Source organism: Tamandua tetradactyla, chromosome 5 (genome assembly GCF_023851605.1).
Source record: "Tamandua tetradactyla isolate mTamTet1 chromosome 5, mTamTet1.pri, whole genome shotgun sequence".
Classification (NCBI taxonomy): domain Eukaryota; kingdom Metazoa; phylum Chordata; class Mammalia; order Pilosa; family Myrmecophagidae; genus Tamandua; species Tamandua tetradactyla.
Window position 1 is genome coordinate 31,286,856 of NC_135331.1, and position 17,213 is coordinate 31,304,068.

Consider the following 17,213-nt stretch of genomic DNA (forward strand, 5'->3'; position numbering starts at 1 on the left):
AGCATATAGCTGTTATGTTTCTGAATCCATTCTGCCAATCTGTATCTTTTAATTGGTATGTTTAGTTTGTTGACATTCAAAGTTATTACTGAAAAGGTGTTTCTTGATTCTACCATCTTATTATTTTTTTTTTATTTATCAGATCTATGTGTTCTTTTTCCTCTTTCTCTTTGTAGTCTTTAAATTACCCTTAGTGGTACTCTTCAATTCTGTACCCTCCTCCAGACTTCCCTCTCCTGTATTTTTTTTTCAGCCAGCAGAAATCCTTTTAATGTTTCTTGTAGGACCAGTCTCTTGTTGTCAAATTCTTTCAGGACTTCTTTGTCTGTGAAAACTTTAAATTCTCCCTTAATTTTTTTTTGAAGATTTAAAAAAAAAAATTTATTTATTAATTAAAAAAATTTAACAAATGAAATAAAACATTAATATATATAATCAGTAATTCACAATATCATCACTTAGTTGCCTATTCATCATTTCTTAGAACATTTGCATCAATTTAGAAAAAGAAATAAAAAGACAATAGAAAAAGAAATAAAACAACAGAGAAAAAATATATACCTACCATACCCCTTACCCCTCACTTTCACTGATCACTAGCATTTCAAACTAAATTTATTTTAACATTTGCTCCCCCATTATTTATTTTTATTCCATATGTTCTACTCATTTGTTGACAAGGTAGATAAAAGGAGCATCAGACACAAGGTTTTCACAATCATACAGTCACATTGTGAAAGCTATATCATTATTCAATCATTCTCAAGAAACATGGCTAATGGAACACAGCTTTACATTTTCAGGCAGTTCCCTCCAGCCTCTCCAGTACATCTTGAATAACAAAGTGATATCTACTTAATGCGTAAGAATAACCTCCAGGATAACCTCTCGACACCTATTGGAATCTCTCAGCCATTGACACTTTGTCTCATTTTACTCTTCCCCCTTTTGGTTGAGAAGGTTTCCTCAATCCCTTGATGCTAAGTTTCAGCTCATTCTAGGGTTTTCTCAATCCCTTGATGCTAAGTCTCAGCTAATTCTAGGATTTCTGTCCCACGTTGCCAAGAAGGTCCACACCCCTGGGAGTCATGTCCCACGTAGACAGGGGAAGGGTGGTGAGTTTGCTTGTTGTTTTGGCTGGAGAGAGAGGCCACATCTGAGCAACAAAAGAGGCTCTCTCGGGGGTGACTCTTAGGCCTAAATTTAAGACTTGACCTATCCTTTGTGGGGTTAAATTTCATATGAACAAACCCCAAGACTGGGGGCTCAGCCTATAGCTTTGGTTGTTCACACTGCTTGTGAAAATATCAAGAATTTAACTTGGGGAAGTTAAATTTCTCCCTGTTCTCACCATTCCCCAAAGGAGGCTTTGTAAATACTTTTCCACTCACTGATTGAATCACTCTGGGATTCATCGTCTCCCTTAATTTTGAAGGACAGTTTGGCTGGGTAAAGAATTCTTGGCTGCAAGTTTTTCTCTTTCAGAATCTTGAATATATCATACCACTGCCTTCTCGCCTCCAGGGTGCTAGTTGAGTAGTCTGAACTCAGCCTTATTTGGTTTCCCTTGTATGTAGTAGATTGTTTTTCTGTTGCCACTTCCAGGGTTTTCTGTTTCTCTTCAACATTTGACAGACTGATTAGTATGTGTTTTAGGGAAGGCCTATTTGGATTTATTCTGTTTGGAGTTCGTTGGGCTTCTTTTGACTTTTATATTTATGTCCTTTATGAGCATTGAAAAGTTTTCCCTCATTATATCCTCAACTACTCTTCCTAGCCCTTTACTCTTCTCTTCTCCTTCTGGGACACCAATGGTTCTTATATTTGGGCGCTTTGTTTTGCCTATAATTTCCCTGAGTTCCAATTCAATTTTTTCCATCTTTTTTGCCATTTGTTGTTTTGAGTCGTCGAAGTCAATTATTCTGTCCTCTGTATCACTTCCTCTTTCTTCTGTCTCTTCTTATCTGGTGTTGTGTGCCGCTAGTATGTTTATTTGGTAAACAGGGTCTTTAATTTCTGTGATATCCACTGTTGTTCTATTCTTTCAGATTCTTCTTTATGCTCTTCTGCTGTCTTCTTGATCTCCTTTATGTCATTTGCTATCCCACTTATTTTATTAAGTAGAGTTGTATGAACATCTTTGACTAGTTGTTCTAATGTCTGTGTCTCCTCTGGTGTTTTAATTTGGTCTTTAGACAGGGCTGTATCTGTCTGCATTGTGATACACTTATGTTCATTGGGAGATTGGTCTGTAGTTTTCCTTTCTTAGAGCATCTTTACCTGGTGTTGGTATTAAAATGGTATTAGCCTCATAAAATGAGTTAGGTAGAGTTCCTTTCTCCTCAGATTTTTGGAAAAGTTTGAGCAGGAGTGGTGTTAGTTCTTTCTGGAATGTTTGATAAAATTCCCCTGTGAAGCCATCTGGCCCTGGACTTTTCTTTGTAGGAAGATTTTTGATGACTGATTGAATCTCTTTACTTAAGATTGGTTTGTTGAGATCTTCTATTTCTTCCTGAGTCAGTGTAGCTCATTTGTGTGTCTCCAGGAATTTGTCCATTTCATCTAAGTTGTCTAGTTTGTTGGCGTACATAGTATCCTCTTAGTGTTTTGCCTTTTTTTTTTTTCCACATGGTCAGGAACTGGTAATCAAACCCAGGTCTCTGGCATGGCAGGGAAGAACTCTGCCACTGAGCCACCATTGCCTGCCCTTTTGCCTATTTTTTAATTGGGTTTTTGTCTTTGTTTTGTGGGGTTGTAAGAGTTCTTCATATATTCTGAATACTAAATCCTTATCAGAGATAGAGTTTCCAAATATTATCTCCCTTTCTGTGGATTGTCTTCTCACTTTGTTGATAGTGTTCTTTAAAGCACAGAAGTTATTTTCTTGCATTTGGTGTCATATTTAAGAAACTGTTGCCAAGTCCAAGGTCTTGACGATTTTACCCTGTGTTAGCTTCTAAGAGTTTAATGGTTTTAGCTTTTGTATTTAGGTCCTTGATCCATTTTGAGTTAATTTTGGGGTATGGTGTATTTGTATGTGGCTCTCCAGTTGTCCCAACACCTTTTGCTGAAGAGACTGATCTTTCCCCACTGAATGGTCTTGGCACCCTTGTCCAAAATTAATGACCACAGATGTTATATGGGCTTATGTTTGGGCTCTCAGTTATATTCCATGTATCTCTACGTCTGTCATTATGCCACTACCACGCTGTTTTGATTACTGTAGCTTTGTAATAGGTTTTGAAATAGGAAGTGTGAGACCTACAACTTTGTTCTTCTCTTTCAAGATTGTTTTCATTATTCAGGATCCCTTGCAGTTCTAATGAATTTTAGGATAGATTTTTTTTTCATTCAAATCTATAGATTGCTTTGGATAATGTTGCCATCTTAATAATATTGTTTTCCAATATATAAATACAGGTGTCTTCCCATTTATTTAGCTCTTTAATTTCTTTCAGCAGTGTTCTATAGTTTTCAAAGTATGTCTTTTATATCCTTGGCTAAATATATTCCTATTTATTATTTTTTATGCTATTATGAATGTAATTGTTTTCTTAATATCCTTTTTGGAACAACCATTACTAGTATATCAGAACAAAACTGATTTTTTAGTTGATTTCATATCTTATAACTTTGATAATTTATTAACTCTAATACAGTTTTTGTATGTACTTTAGGATTTTCTGCTTATAAGATCATATCATCTTCATATAGAGATAATTTTACTTCCTCCTTTCTAATTTGGATGTCTTTTGTTTTTATTTCTTGTCTAATTGTTCTAGTTAGAACTTCCAGTACAGTGTTGGGTAGAAATGGAGTAAGTGGGCATGTTTGTCTTGTTCCTATAACTGTCAGTTTTTCACCATTAAATATAATGTTCACTGCTATTTTTATACATGCAACTTTACTTTTTAAAAAATATTTTTATTGATAAAACAACATACAAACATTCTATACGTGGTGTACGATCACAATATCATCACATAATTGTGTGTTCATCAACATGATCATTTTTTTTTAACATGTGTATCACTACAGATAAAGAAAGAAAAAACTCATACATACCATATCCCTCACCCCTCCCTCTCATTGATCACTAATATTTCCATCTACCCAATTTATTTTAACCTTTGTTCCCCCTATTATTTGTTTATTTTTTATCCATGTTTTTTACTCATCTGTCCATACCCTAGATGAAAGGAACATCAGACACCAGGGCTGTATCATTATACAGTCATCTTCAAGGAACAAGGTTACAAGAATACAACTCTACAGTTTCATGTACTTCCCTCCAGCTACTCTGATACACCATAAATTAAAAAGGGGTTATCTATATAATGTGTAAGAATAACCTCCAGAATAACATCTAGACTCTTTGAAATCTGTCGGCCACTGACACTCTATTTTGTCTCGTTTCTCTTTTCCCCTTTTGGTCAAGAAGATTTTCTCAATCCCTTGATACCAGGTCCCATCTCATTCCAGGATTTCTCTCCCACGTTGCCAGGAAGATTTACATCCTTGGGAGTCATGTCCCACATATAGGGGGAGGGCAGTGAGTTCACTTGTCATGTTGGCTTAGAGAGAGAGGCCACATCTAAGCAACAAAAGATGTTCTCTGGGGGTGATTCTTAGGCCTAATTTAAAGTAGGCTTAGCCTGTCCTTTTCAGGTTTAAGTTTCATAGGGGCAGTCCCCAAGATCAAAGGCCTGGCTTATTTATTTGGTTGTTTCCATTGCTTGCTAGAATATCAGAAATTCTCCAGATAGAGAAGTTTAATATTGCCTCCTTTCTCTCCATTCCCCCAAGGGGACTTTGCAAATACTTCTTTATTCACTGTCCAAATCACCCTGGGGTTTACTGGACAAACGAACAAAATCTCATACCTTATTAGAGAGTCCAACAAAATCTCATGCCCTATTCAAGATTCCAAATACTTGCAACTTTATTAGACATTAAAAAATATTTATCCTCTTGTAAATTGACATCTTTAATGTCACTGAAGAGTGGTAAGATTAGCTGAAGGCTTTATGCAAGCTTCCAGATGCTTTTGAGCATTCATGTTGCTAAATATAACCTTATTAAATAGTGCTTTATGAGATAAACAATGTGTTTTAGCAAGAAACGTATCACTATTAAGTTAATTGAGAATGTTTCTTAAGCTTGTAAGAACCTTGATCGGATGCACATTAAGGAATACATAAATAAATGAACTATGTGAAACAAACTTGGAATTACTCACCACAAAAATAAGTTGAGGGCGGACCACGGTGGCTCAGCAGGCAGAGTTTTCACCTACCATGCCGGAGGCCCAGGCTCGATTCCCAGTGCCTGCCCATGCAAAAAAAAAAAAACCTGAAAGTGTCTGACTTGAGAGATTTGATTCAAAAATCACCATCTGATTTCTCTTTTCAGGAGGAGCTCTTGGATATAAAAGAACGCCCCCATTCCAAACAGAGACCATCATGCCTCTCTGAAAAGTATGACAGGTATGAATGGAAGTGTGTATTTCTATTTGTAAACTTTATGTCACACCAAACTTGGTAAATTTTGTGGGGATTTTGATACTCATGGGTGGGGAGATAATCAGTGTTTATAACATTGGGCTCTGCACAGGAATACAGGAAATAGGCTATGAACATGACAAAATAGCATCTCCCTGCATTATCTTCATTTATTTCATGGTGCTCTAAACTATTAATCAAAGGTTTGAGCTGCAAGGGACCTTCAGGACAACCAAGTCAGTTTCCTTTCAACTTGTTTTGGTGATGAGACCAAAACTAGAAAATGACTTTGTCAAAGTCACATAGTCAGAAAAATAAATTAAGGCTTGAACCAGAGAGTGCATACCAGGGTATTTTTTTCCTCTACCAGTGGTTTTCCCACTGTGCCTTTTGTTTTTTGTTTTGTTTTGTTTATGACAGGGTGCCCCAAAGGTGCTTTGAGGGTACTTTCTTGAGAGTCTGCCTCAGGTCCACCCCCTCTTCTAAACAAAACAGAAACATTCAGCTTTGCAGATGACCTTTTTTTTTTAGGATCTCAGGCTCCTTTGTAAGAAGGTTCTTAAACCTTCTTGGTTTAAGAAGACTATGGTTAAAAATGGTCTGAAAATCCCTATCAAAATAACCCAGATTGGGCTTCCAAGTCATCTCTTAAATATCAAAATTAATGGTTCATTTTGGCCCACATTTTTAATGTATGAAGCATCTATTAAGCTTAATTTCTTGATTGAATTTGTATATAGACTGTTCGGAAGGCTGGTTAAACCTGTACATCTCACCACTTTCCCCTGATACTTGAATAATGACTATGCCAATTCGTTAAGATTTTTCATAAATCTCAAGCAAGCGGCTTTTCCTTTAAAGCTGTAAAGTCTTCTTATGCTTTAAGTTGAGTTTTATTGTTAAACTATTTCTTCTTGGCATAAAATTAATTTGTCAGGGCAGACATATTAGCTTTGAAATGTATTTCAAAGTGAATGACACTGTGCCTAATAATAGTAATACAAATTTTAAAAAGGAGAGAGAACTCATTCTGCTGTTTTCTCTTGTCCCAGAGAACTAAAATTTGTTGAGCTTGTAAACTCTCCAAGTAATCCTCACAAGTCCTCCAAGTAATAAAGCGTAGCTAATAGCTTTATTGATAATGAGTTTGAGGCTGAGAGATTACTTGTTCAAGAAATGTTCATTCAGTACCTGCTGTGTGGCAAATACTGTGCCTGGTGCTATTAAAGTACTCCCTGCCTGGGCGGGCCACAGTGTCTTGCTGGCAGAGTTCTCACCTGCCATGATGGAGACTTGGGTTCGTTTCCTGGTGCCTGCCCATGCAAAAAATATATATATGTATATATATATAAGCCCTGCCTTTTTGGAGGATAGTTAATTACTGGTAAGAGTCTAACATTACAACCCCCCCAGACCTTGAAGGTTAAACCGAGAGTATGGTGCTAGTATGTGGCAAGACTAGTCTGATTTGGGAAAGTTCTCTCTGTAGACATCTGGAAGGATACAGCTCAGTAACTTGTCCAGAATGTCCCCAGTGGAGGATAGCAGGGCTAGAATTTGATCCCAGATTGTTGGTCTCCAAAGCTTCTCCTTTGTACACTGTATAATCTGTTGTTGCTAGTGAATGAATAATACAATAAAACCCAAAATACAAATTTTAGTCTCTTGAGCTGTCTATCCTGTTTTGGAAAGACTGAGCCTGTGTGCAGAAATTCTGGAGAAGTACATACCAGAACATTAGAGAATCTGTTTCTGGTGAGAGGGTTGAGGAAGGTTTTTCTTAACTTCTACTGATCTTCAGTAAAAGTATTCAGTATTTGTAGAATGTCTTCTTCGTGATGACAGGTGTAGTTCTGGTGGTGTATGTGTATCCTAAGCTTTGTAGTCTGAATGTTTCATTAATGCCCAGGCCTGTGGTGTTCCAGTGAATATTGGTGTTATTTGAACAACAAAAGTATTGTTGAATTAATGGGTGGTTTTTGTTTTCATTTTAAGATGACAGCAACCATCAAATTTTATATTGGAAAGCGACTTCGTGACTTTTTTTTTTTTACGTGAAGAGCTTTAGAAATTAGACTACAGGTGTTCATGGGTGTAAGTGCTAACCATTGGTACCTTTTGACATGTAGTGATGGTGTCTGGGACCCTGAAAAGTGGCATGCGTCTCTCTACCCAGCTTCAGAACGGAGCTCACCAGTGGAAAGTCTAAAGAAGGAGTTGGATGCAGACCGGCCTCCTCTGGTGCGCAGGACAGTAGGTGAGCACAGTGTCACTCAGAAGTGGGGCGCTGACTTGGGGGACATGCTGTAGGCTGCTAGCTTCATTCTTAGTTGTGAAAATTTTATGCCTTGGGGGAGGAATATCATTATTAAATAAACTAATTATTACTTGAATTTTTCTAGCTGAGGCGGGAAGAGTCATGGACTTTCTGTGTAGCAGTGGCAAACATACTGTCTATATTAGAAATGTGCTTTTGAAAGAGAAGTATCTGTGGCCTTCAGTAGCATGGATAACTGAGTTCAGTGTGGTAGGTAGCATAAAGCTGTGCTGGAAATATGATTATACTTCATGTCCAGTATGAGACTAGTCCTTAGGTATATATCATTTCTGACAATTCTTAATTCATAGTGCACCATGATCTGCATGCAGGGTTTGAACATGATTTAAGACTGGAGTAAAGTTTGCTACTCAAGATATTTGTCCCTTTAAGCTAGGAAAGCTATAGAAGTGTGAAATGGAGACTTGGCAGTGTAAAACCAGTCAAGGAATTTGTGGTAAGAGCACCTCTTTTTGAGATGATACAAGAACCCATTCTGAAATAAATCTGGAACTGAGAAAAGAAGATCAAGTGATCTGTTTTGGACTGTAAGACCCTTCCATGTATACTCTTCTCAATAGACTTAATAAGCTCTCACCCTTTCCCACTTCTTGTTATATACCCAAAAGAATCCAAAGCAGAGAGTCAAGCAGATATTTGGGTTTTTTGGTTTGTTTGGTTTTTTTTAATTTTTATTAATAAAATCAATCAACATACAACACAAACATTCTTAACAGATGAACATCCCATACTTGGTGTGCAATCAGTTGCTCGCAATATCATCACATAGGTGTATGATATTCATCACCATGATCATTTCTTAGAACATTTATATCACTCCAGAAAAAGAAATAAAAAGAGAAAAGAAAAAACTCATACATACCATACCCCTTACTCTTCCTTCTCATTGACATTAGTATTTCCCTCTATCCAATTTAACATTTGTTCCCCCTATGATTTATTTATTTTTAATCCACATTTTTTATTCATCTGTCCATACCATAGATAAAAGGAGCATCAGAACAAGGTTTTCACATTCACAGTCACTTTGTGAAAGCTGTATCACTATAGAGTCACCTTAAAGAAACATGGCTACTGGAACACAGCTCTACAGTTTCAGGCACTTCCCTCTAGCCTCTCTAAATACACCTTAAACTAAAAAGGGGTTATCTCTATAATGCATAAGAATAACCTCCAGGATAACCTCTCAACTCTATTTGAAATCTCTCAGCCACTGATACTATATTATGTCTCATATCTCTCTTCCCCCTTTCAGTCCAGAAGGTTTTCTCAATCCCTTGATGCTGAGTCCCAGCTCATTCCAGGATTTCTGTCCCATGCTGCCGGGGCGGTTTACACCCCTGGGAGTCATGACCCGTATAGAGAGGGTGAGGGCAGTGAGTTTGTCAAGTAGATATTTGTACACTAATGTTCATAGCTGCTGTATTCACAATAGAAAGATGGTAGGGCCCAAGTGCCCATTAGCAAGTAAATGGATGAACAATATGTGGTATATATATACACTTTTTTGAAATATTATTCAGCTGTAAAAAGAATTTAAGTTCAGATATGTGAGATGACTCATATATGTATCAACCTTAAAGACATCATGTTGAGTGAAATAAACTAGACACAGACAAACAAATATCATGTACATGTAATACCTAGAATAAGCAAACTACATAGACAAATTGTAGGTTATCAGGGTCTGAGGCAGGGTGGTTGGAGAGGGAGTTATTTCTTTTTTGTGGGGGAAGGAAGGGTGGGTTATTTCTTAATGGGTGCAGAGTTTATGTTTGAGGTGATAAAAAAGTTGGGGAATTGATGTTTGTGTTGGTAGCACAATATTGTGAATGTAATACTACAGAATTACACACTTAAAAGTGGGGAAAATGGGGAAATTTTGAGTTGTATATTTGTTAGTACAATAAAAAGCTGGAAAAAAAAAGATCCTTACATGTTAACGCAGTGATGTCCCTAAAGGAAAGAGTTTATTTTAACGGAATCATTAAGAATATGTCCATACTTAATAAACCAATGAAAACTTAGAAGCAAACCTAAATGTGCAACAATATAAATAGGTTGAGTAAACATTGGAACATCCATATGTAGAAATATTACTTTGCCCAGCTATAAAAATATATTGCAAGGCGGTACAGTGGTGGCTCAGTGGCAGAATTCTTGCCTGCCTTGCCAGAGACCCGAGTGGATTCCTGGAGCCTGCCCATGTTAACAAATATATATATGTATATGTATATATTGCAGATGTGCTTATTGGCAAGTGATATTCATGCTGTGTTGAGTCATAAGCAGATTATACAAAACTTCCATATTGTTTCCTGTTTGGGAGTGGGGTGGGGAATGAAATTGTGCAGAGAAATTCTGAAAAGTGTGCCAGAATAAACTGTTTCTGTTGAGAGAACTAAGAGTTTTTTCCCTCACTCATACTAATCTTCAGCTTTCTGGTTTTTCAAGTAAGAAATTTTTACTTCTATAGCTTTTTTGGTGTGTGGTGACATGTTTGTTTCTACCACTTTACTGAAATATAATTAACATACAATAAACTGTACATAAAGCATACAATTTGATGAGTTTTGACGTATGAATACATCCATGATACAATTCCATCATTCAAAATAAATAAACAATTCTGTCACCCCCAAGTCTTGATATATGTATACACTCATAATACAATTCCATTATTCAATAAAAGAAATAAATAATTCCATCACCCCCAAAAGTTCCCTAGTACCCCTTTAACTCTCTCCCTTTAATTCTTCCCCACCCCATAAAAGCACTGATCTACTTTCTCTCACTGTAAGTTAGTTTACATTTCCTATAATTTTTTAAAGCAGTTTTATTGAGATAAATTTACCTACCATATAATCCATCTAAATAGTACAATCACTGACATTAATATATTCACAGAGACGTGCACACATTACCACAGTCAATTCTAGAACATTTTCACCCTGAAGAGGGTTCGTTGTGTTATGCAGTCCCATGTTTCATCCTTTGACTTTCCTTCTAGTGACACGCACAAGCCTGAACTTTCCCTTTCAACCACAGTTGCGCCCATATATCATCACCATTAGTTACACTCACTACAGTACGTTCCCATCACCTCCATCATTCCCATGCTTTTACAGTCAACCTTATTACATATGCTATAGAAATTGAGTGTTAGCTCCTGTTCTCTGCCTTCATTCTGTCTTGTGATCTAAGTTTAAGATATTAACACCACGAATTTGCTAGTTATATTTAGTTCATATTAATGAGATCACACAATACTTGTCCTTTTGTGTCAGATTTATTTTACTCAACATAATGCCCTCAGTGTTCATCCTGAAGTTACGTACATCATGACTTTTTCTTCTTGTAGCTGCATAAAAACAAGTTACATACCATGTTTTGTTTATCAATTCATTGGTTGATGGACACTTAGGTTGTTTCCATCTTTTGGCAACTGTAAATAATGCTACTATGAACATCGTTGTGAAAGTATCTGTTCAGGTCCCTGCTTTCAGTTTTTCTGAGTATAATCTAGTAGCAGGATGGCCAGATCATATGGCAGTTCTGTTCTTCGTTTCCTGAGGAATTGCCAAACTGTCTTCCACAGCAGCTGTACCATTCTACATAGCCACCAACAGTGAATGTGTTTGTATTTCTTCACATTCTCTCCAACACTTGCACTTTTTTTTTTTTAAGAGTGGCCATTCTATCAAAGGAGAAGGTGGAGTTATAACAGAAATTAGAATTTAACAAATGAGTTTGACTCTGAATCATTATATTATTTCTTTTTACTCTCCAGTATCTTGGAGCAGCTAGAAGGAAAAACCTAAAATTATGGAACTGTAACCCATACCAAACTTTGAAATCTGTTCCATAACTAGTTGTTAAAATGTACTTTGAAATGTATTGCTTTTTTTGTATATGTTATATTTCACAATAAAAAAATGTTAAAAAAAAAAAAAAAAGCAGCCATTCTAGTAGGTATGAAAGGGTATCTCGTAGTTTTAATTTGCATTTCTCTAATAACTAGTGATATTGAACATCTTTTCATGTGCTTTTTTTTTTTGTCTTTTACAAAATGAATTTAATAAGTTACAAGTTACAATTCTAAGGCTATGAAAATGTCCATATTAAGGCATCAACAAGACACCTTCTTGGAGGAAAGGCAGCTGGCATCCGGTTCCTCTGTCACATGGTGATGTCAGCTGTCCTTTACTCCAGCTTCTGATTTGAAATGGCTAAGTGCCCGTGGATCCTCACTTTTGTTTCTCCTGGGCAAAATCTGGGTTTCATCTCTTGGCTTAGCAACTCCAAATGTCTGCTGCTTGCTTTCATTTCTCTGCTCTCTGTTGGCTATGCTCTCTGTGTCTGTTCTTTTAAGGACTCCAGTAAACCTAGACCCACCTTAAATGGGTGGGTCCACACTTCCATGCAGGTAATCTAATCAAAGGTCCCACGCAGACAGTGGGTCTGCCCTCAACAAGATTGGATGAGGGTTGAAAGAATATGGCTTTTCTAGGGTATATAATAGTTTCAGACCAGCACATTCTATGCCTTGGACCCCCCCCAAAAAAGACGTGTTCTTTCCATATATAAGATTCTATCACAATGTCAGAAAAGCCTTAAACCATTTTATATCAATACAAATACAAAACCAAGTCAAAAATATTACAAAATCTCATCAGAGTCAGTTATAGGCATGGTTTGTCCTAAGGCAGAATTCTCCTCTAGCTCTGGACCTATGAAACTCAGAACAAGTTATCTGCTTCCACTTCACAAAGGAGAGACCAGATAGAGAATTCTTGGCTTGCTATTTTTCTCTTTCAGTATTTTGAATATATGATATGACTGCCTTCTTGCCTCCATGATTTCTGATGAGAAATTGGCACTTAGTCTTATTGAGTATCCCTTACATATTTTGAATAGCTTTTCTCTTGCTTTCACAATTTTCTTTTTGTCTTTGGCATTAGACATTCTGATTAATATGAGTCTTGAAGTGGGACTATTAGGATTTGTTTGGTTTGGGGTATGTTATGCTTCTTGGATTTGGATTTCAGTGCCTCTCAAGAGTTGGGAAATTTTCAATCATTATTTCCTCAAATATTCCTTCTGCCCCTTTTTCCTCCTCTTCTCCTTGTGGGACACCTGTGATACAAACATTCATGCACTTTATGTAGTCGGTTCCTAGAGACCCGTTCAGTTTTTCCCATTCTTTTCCTGTTTTTTTTTTCTTGTCTGTTTGAATCGGAGGCTCTTGTCTTCTAGCTCGCCTGTTCAAATCTGCTGTTGTGTGCTTTTAGTGTATTTTAATTTTCATCTGTTGTGTCTAACATAAGATCTGTTATTTTTCTGCATGCCTTCAGATTCTTGTTTTTGCTCACCAAATGTCTTCTTAATAGTCTTCATTTCTTCAGCCATCTCATTGAACTCATTTGAACATCTTTGATTAGTTCCAGATTCTGTCTTCTCCCAACTTTTTAATTTGCCCCTTTAACTGAGACATCCTGTTTCTTAATATGGCTTATTAGTTTTGCTGATAATATGGGCATCAGATTATCTTGATGAGTGTACTCTAAAGATCAGATTCTCTCATCAAAACTTTTGTTGTTGATTGGATTTGTGCTAATGCTCTTCTTTGACACTTGGTTTGCCAGGATCAGTGAAAGAAGGCTGGGCTGGGCCAGGGACCCACAAAAGGGCCTGCTTTATTGACAGGGCCTCCACGGGGCCCCAGGGAGAAGGGTCAGGTAAAGATACTAAAAGCCTTTAGTTCTGTTCCCCAAGAGTGCTTTTTCCTCACCTGTCAGAAGATGGCAGGCTTAGGGAACCTGCTCTCATCAGCCCTCAGAAGACAAGCCCTTCTTAGCTCTTTGTTGGATCCAGACAATAGCATAGTAGCACCAGGTTAAGATGGTTGAAACCATGAGTCTCAGTAGTCCAAATTCGCTGGCCAAAACCTAGAACAGTGCTAGACCATGTTGTGCCTTGTTCTTGGGAAAGTGGACCTCTGTGGCTCTCTGTCTGCAGCCACCTGCCCACCAACAACCAGACATCCTGAAGCTTCTGCCCTGAGAGTAGGGGATGGACATTGGTAGCTGTGGCTAAAGGGAATTACTCACTTTCTCTCAGTGCAGCCTCTCCATCTCTTCACCCTGCACTTCCCTGGGTGTTGTAGCACACTACCCCCAATCTTCAGAGCCCCAGATTCATTGTTGGCGGGCAGTTTCTGCCTGGCCCTTGGTTGTTATTCTGAAAGAGAAATGAGCCCAGCATCTCCCTAATCAGCATCTTAGATCAGTCCATTTCCTAGAATTTTATATGAATGGAATTGTACAGGATGTAATCTTTGTGTGGCTTCTTTCACTCAGCATGATTTTTTTTTTCTTTTTTTTTTTTTTGCATGGGCAGGCACTGGGAATTGAACCCAGGTCACTGGCATGGCAGGCAAGAACTCTGCCACTGAGCCACCGTGGCCTCCTCTCAGCATGATTATTTTAAGCTTCATCCATGTTGTGTGCCTAGATAATGCATCCCTTTCTCTTGCCTAGTATGGTATTCCATTGCATGTATTCACCACAGTTCGTCTGGTTACCTAATGGTAGACATCTGAGTTGATCCCGTTTTTGACTCATTTCACTCTTGAGCATTACTTATCCATCAAAACCTTGCCTGGGTTGATTTTTACTATCAAACTTTGAGAGATTTTTTTTTTTTCCACAAGTTCAAGATGCAGGTCCTTTGGCAGTTACATGCTTTGCAAATATCATCTCCCAGTCTGTGATTTCTTTTCATTGTCTAAACAATATCTTTCAAAAAGCCAAAGATTTTCAGTTTGACTAAGCCTGATTTCTCAATTTTTTTAAATGGAGTATGCTTTTGGTGTTGTATTTAAGAAAACTTTGCCTAACCCAACATCACAAAGATTTTTTCCTATATTTTCTTCTATAAGTTTTGTGCTTTCAGGTTTTAGATTTAGATTGATGATCCTTTTTTATTTTTCCTCTCTCTCTTTTTTTAAACATGGGCAGGCACCTGGAAATGAACCTGGTGTCTGGCATGGCAGGTGAGAACTCTGCCACTGAGCCACCATTGCCTGCTCTGATGATCTGTTTTGAGTTACATTTTATATATAGTACTATGTATGGTTTGAAGATTATATTATTTTGCATATGAATCTCCAGTTTTTCAATATTGTTTCAAATACTGATTCCTACTCTGCTTTATTGACAGAACTTTTGCTAATAGTTATATAGATAAGGACTTACTCAAAATAAAGGCATTACAGAGACTAATCATGGCGAATCATCTGTTGTAGAAATATATTCATTGCTCTAAAGAGAAACACAATAAATAGAATTTGTGAGTTTACAAAACAATCATGCATAACATACAGGATTTTCATTTACCACCCTACCACCAACAGCTCACTTTGGTGTGGAACCTTTGTTACTCTTAATAATAGCAGTTTTAAATAAATTATACTTTTTTAAAAAAATAGTAGTTACCTTTGTATCTACAAATTGATGAAAGATTTTTAAATAGGTCTGTTGTCTATCATCTATTACCTATGTTGTGTTTCCCCCCATATACCACCCTATTAATTACTACCTTATATTAGTATTGTGGTCTTTTTTAATGGAAGTTTTTAAGTGCAATTTTTTGAGATATATTCACATCCCATAAAATCCATCCAAAGTATATAATCAGTGGCTCACAGTATTGTCATGTAGTTATAATCATTACCACCATCAATTTTAAAACTCTTCATAACTTCAAAAATAAAAATAAAAAAGAAAATCCCAAACATCCCATACCCCTTGTTCCCTTATTGTTGACCCTTAGTATTGGTGTGGTTCATTTGTTACTATTGAAAGAATATTAAGATATTACTGTTAATGTAGTCTATAGTTTATAATAGATACATTTTTTCCCATATGCCACTCTATTATTAACTTTTGGTAAAAGTGCTGTACATTTATTCTGGTTCCTAAAAGAACTTATTTATAGTTTGTAGTGTTAATCATAGACATTAACCACCACAAGTTTACTGTGTTATACATTCATATATTTTAACCTCTAGCTTTCTGGTGACATTCAGAGCTCTAAAAAACCTCTTTCAACCATGTTCACATACAATTCAACACTATTACTTCTCACAATAGCATGCTACCATGATCTCTGTCGAACCTTTAAGTTCAACCTAGTTATAAATGCAGTACATATTAAGAACTGCTCCTCATTCTCTAGCCTTATTCTGTCTCCTGGTAATTTATATTCTAGATTTTATGACTGAGTTTACTTATCATAATTAGTTTGTATTATTGAAATAATACAGTATTTGTCCTTTTTTTTCTAACTTATTTCACTCAACATAATGTCCTCAAGACTCATCCATGTTGTCAGGCTTTTCAGGACTTCATTCCTTCTTATTGCTGAGTAATAATCCATCATATATATTCCACATTTTGTTTATCCATTCATCAGTTGGATAGTTCCCATCTTTTGGCAATTGTGAATAATGCCACCATGAACGTCAGTGTACAAATGTCAGTTCACACCCCTACTCTCAGAGCTTCTGTGTATCTATCCAGGTCATAAGGCAATTCTATATTTAATTTTCTGAGGAATCTCCAAACTTTCTTCCACAAAGGCTATAACATTTTACATTTCCACCAGTGGTGGATAGTGTTTCTATTTCTCCACATTTTCTCCATCACTTGTAGTTTCCAGTTCAATAGCAGCCATTCTAGTGGGTGTGAGATGATATCTCATTATGGTTTTGATTGCATTTCCCTAATAACTAGTAAAGATGAGCATATTTTCATGTGCCTTTTAGCTGTTTGTATTTCCTCTTTGGAGAAATGTCTATTCATGTCTTTTGCCCTTTTTTTAAAAAATAGGGTTGTTGTCTTTTTATTGTTGAGTTGTAGAATTTCTTTATATATACTGAATATAAAGCCCTTATCAGAGATGTGATTTCCAAATATTTTCTTCGATTGAGTTGGCTGCCTTTTCACCCTTTTGACAAAATTCTTTGAAACACAGAGGTATTCAGTTTTAAAGAGGTCACATTTAACTGTTTTTTTCATTGCTTGTTTTTTGTTTATTTGGTTGTTTTTTGTTTTCCCACAATCACACAGTCATGTTGTAAAAGCTTTGTAAATACAGTCTTCTTCAAGAATTAAAGCTGCTGGAATACAGTTCAACAGTTTCAGCTACTTCCCTCTAGCCATTCCAATGTACTCTAAACTAAAAAGGGATATCTATTTAATGCATAAGAATAACCTCCAGGATAACCTCTAGACTCTGTTTGAAATCTTTCAGCCACCGAAACTTTATTTTGTCCAATTTCTCTCTTCCCCCTTTTGATCAAGAAGTCTTTC

General features: G+C 36.6%; 1 protein-coding gene across 3 annotated transcripts in view; it reads left to right on the forward strand.

Annotated features, from left to right (window-relative positions):
- Positions 1–17,213, forward strand: part of EIF4ENIF1 (eukaryotic translation initiation factor 4E nuclear import factor 1) — a 70,199-nt gene that overhangs the window by 21,145 nt on the left and 31,841 nt on the right. For all 3 annotated transcript variants that reach the window (XM_077160492.1, XM_077160490.1, XM_077160491.1), the window contains 2 exons: positions 5,413–5,486; positions 7,631–7,758. In XM_077160492.1, the coding sequence (XP_077016607.1) occupies positions 5,413–5,486; positions 7,631–7,758 (202 nt within the window). The remainder of the gene's footprint in view (positions 1–5,412; positions 5,487–7,630; positions 7,759–17,213) is intronic.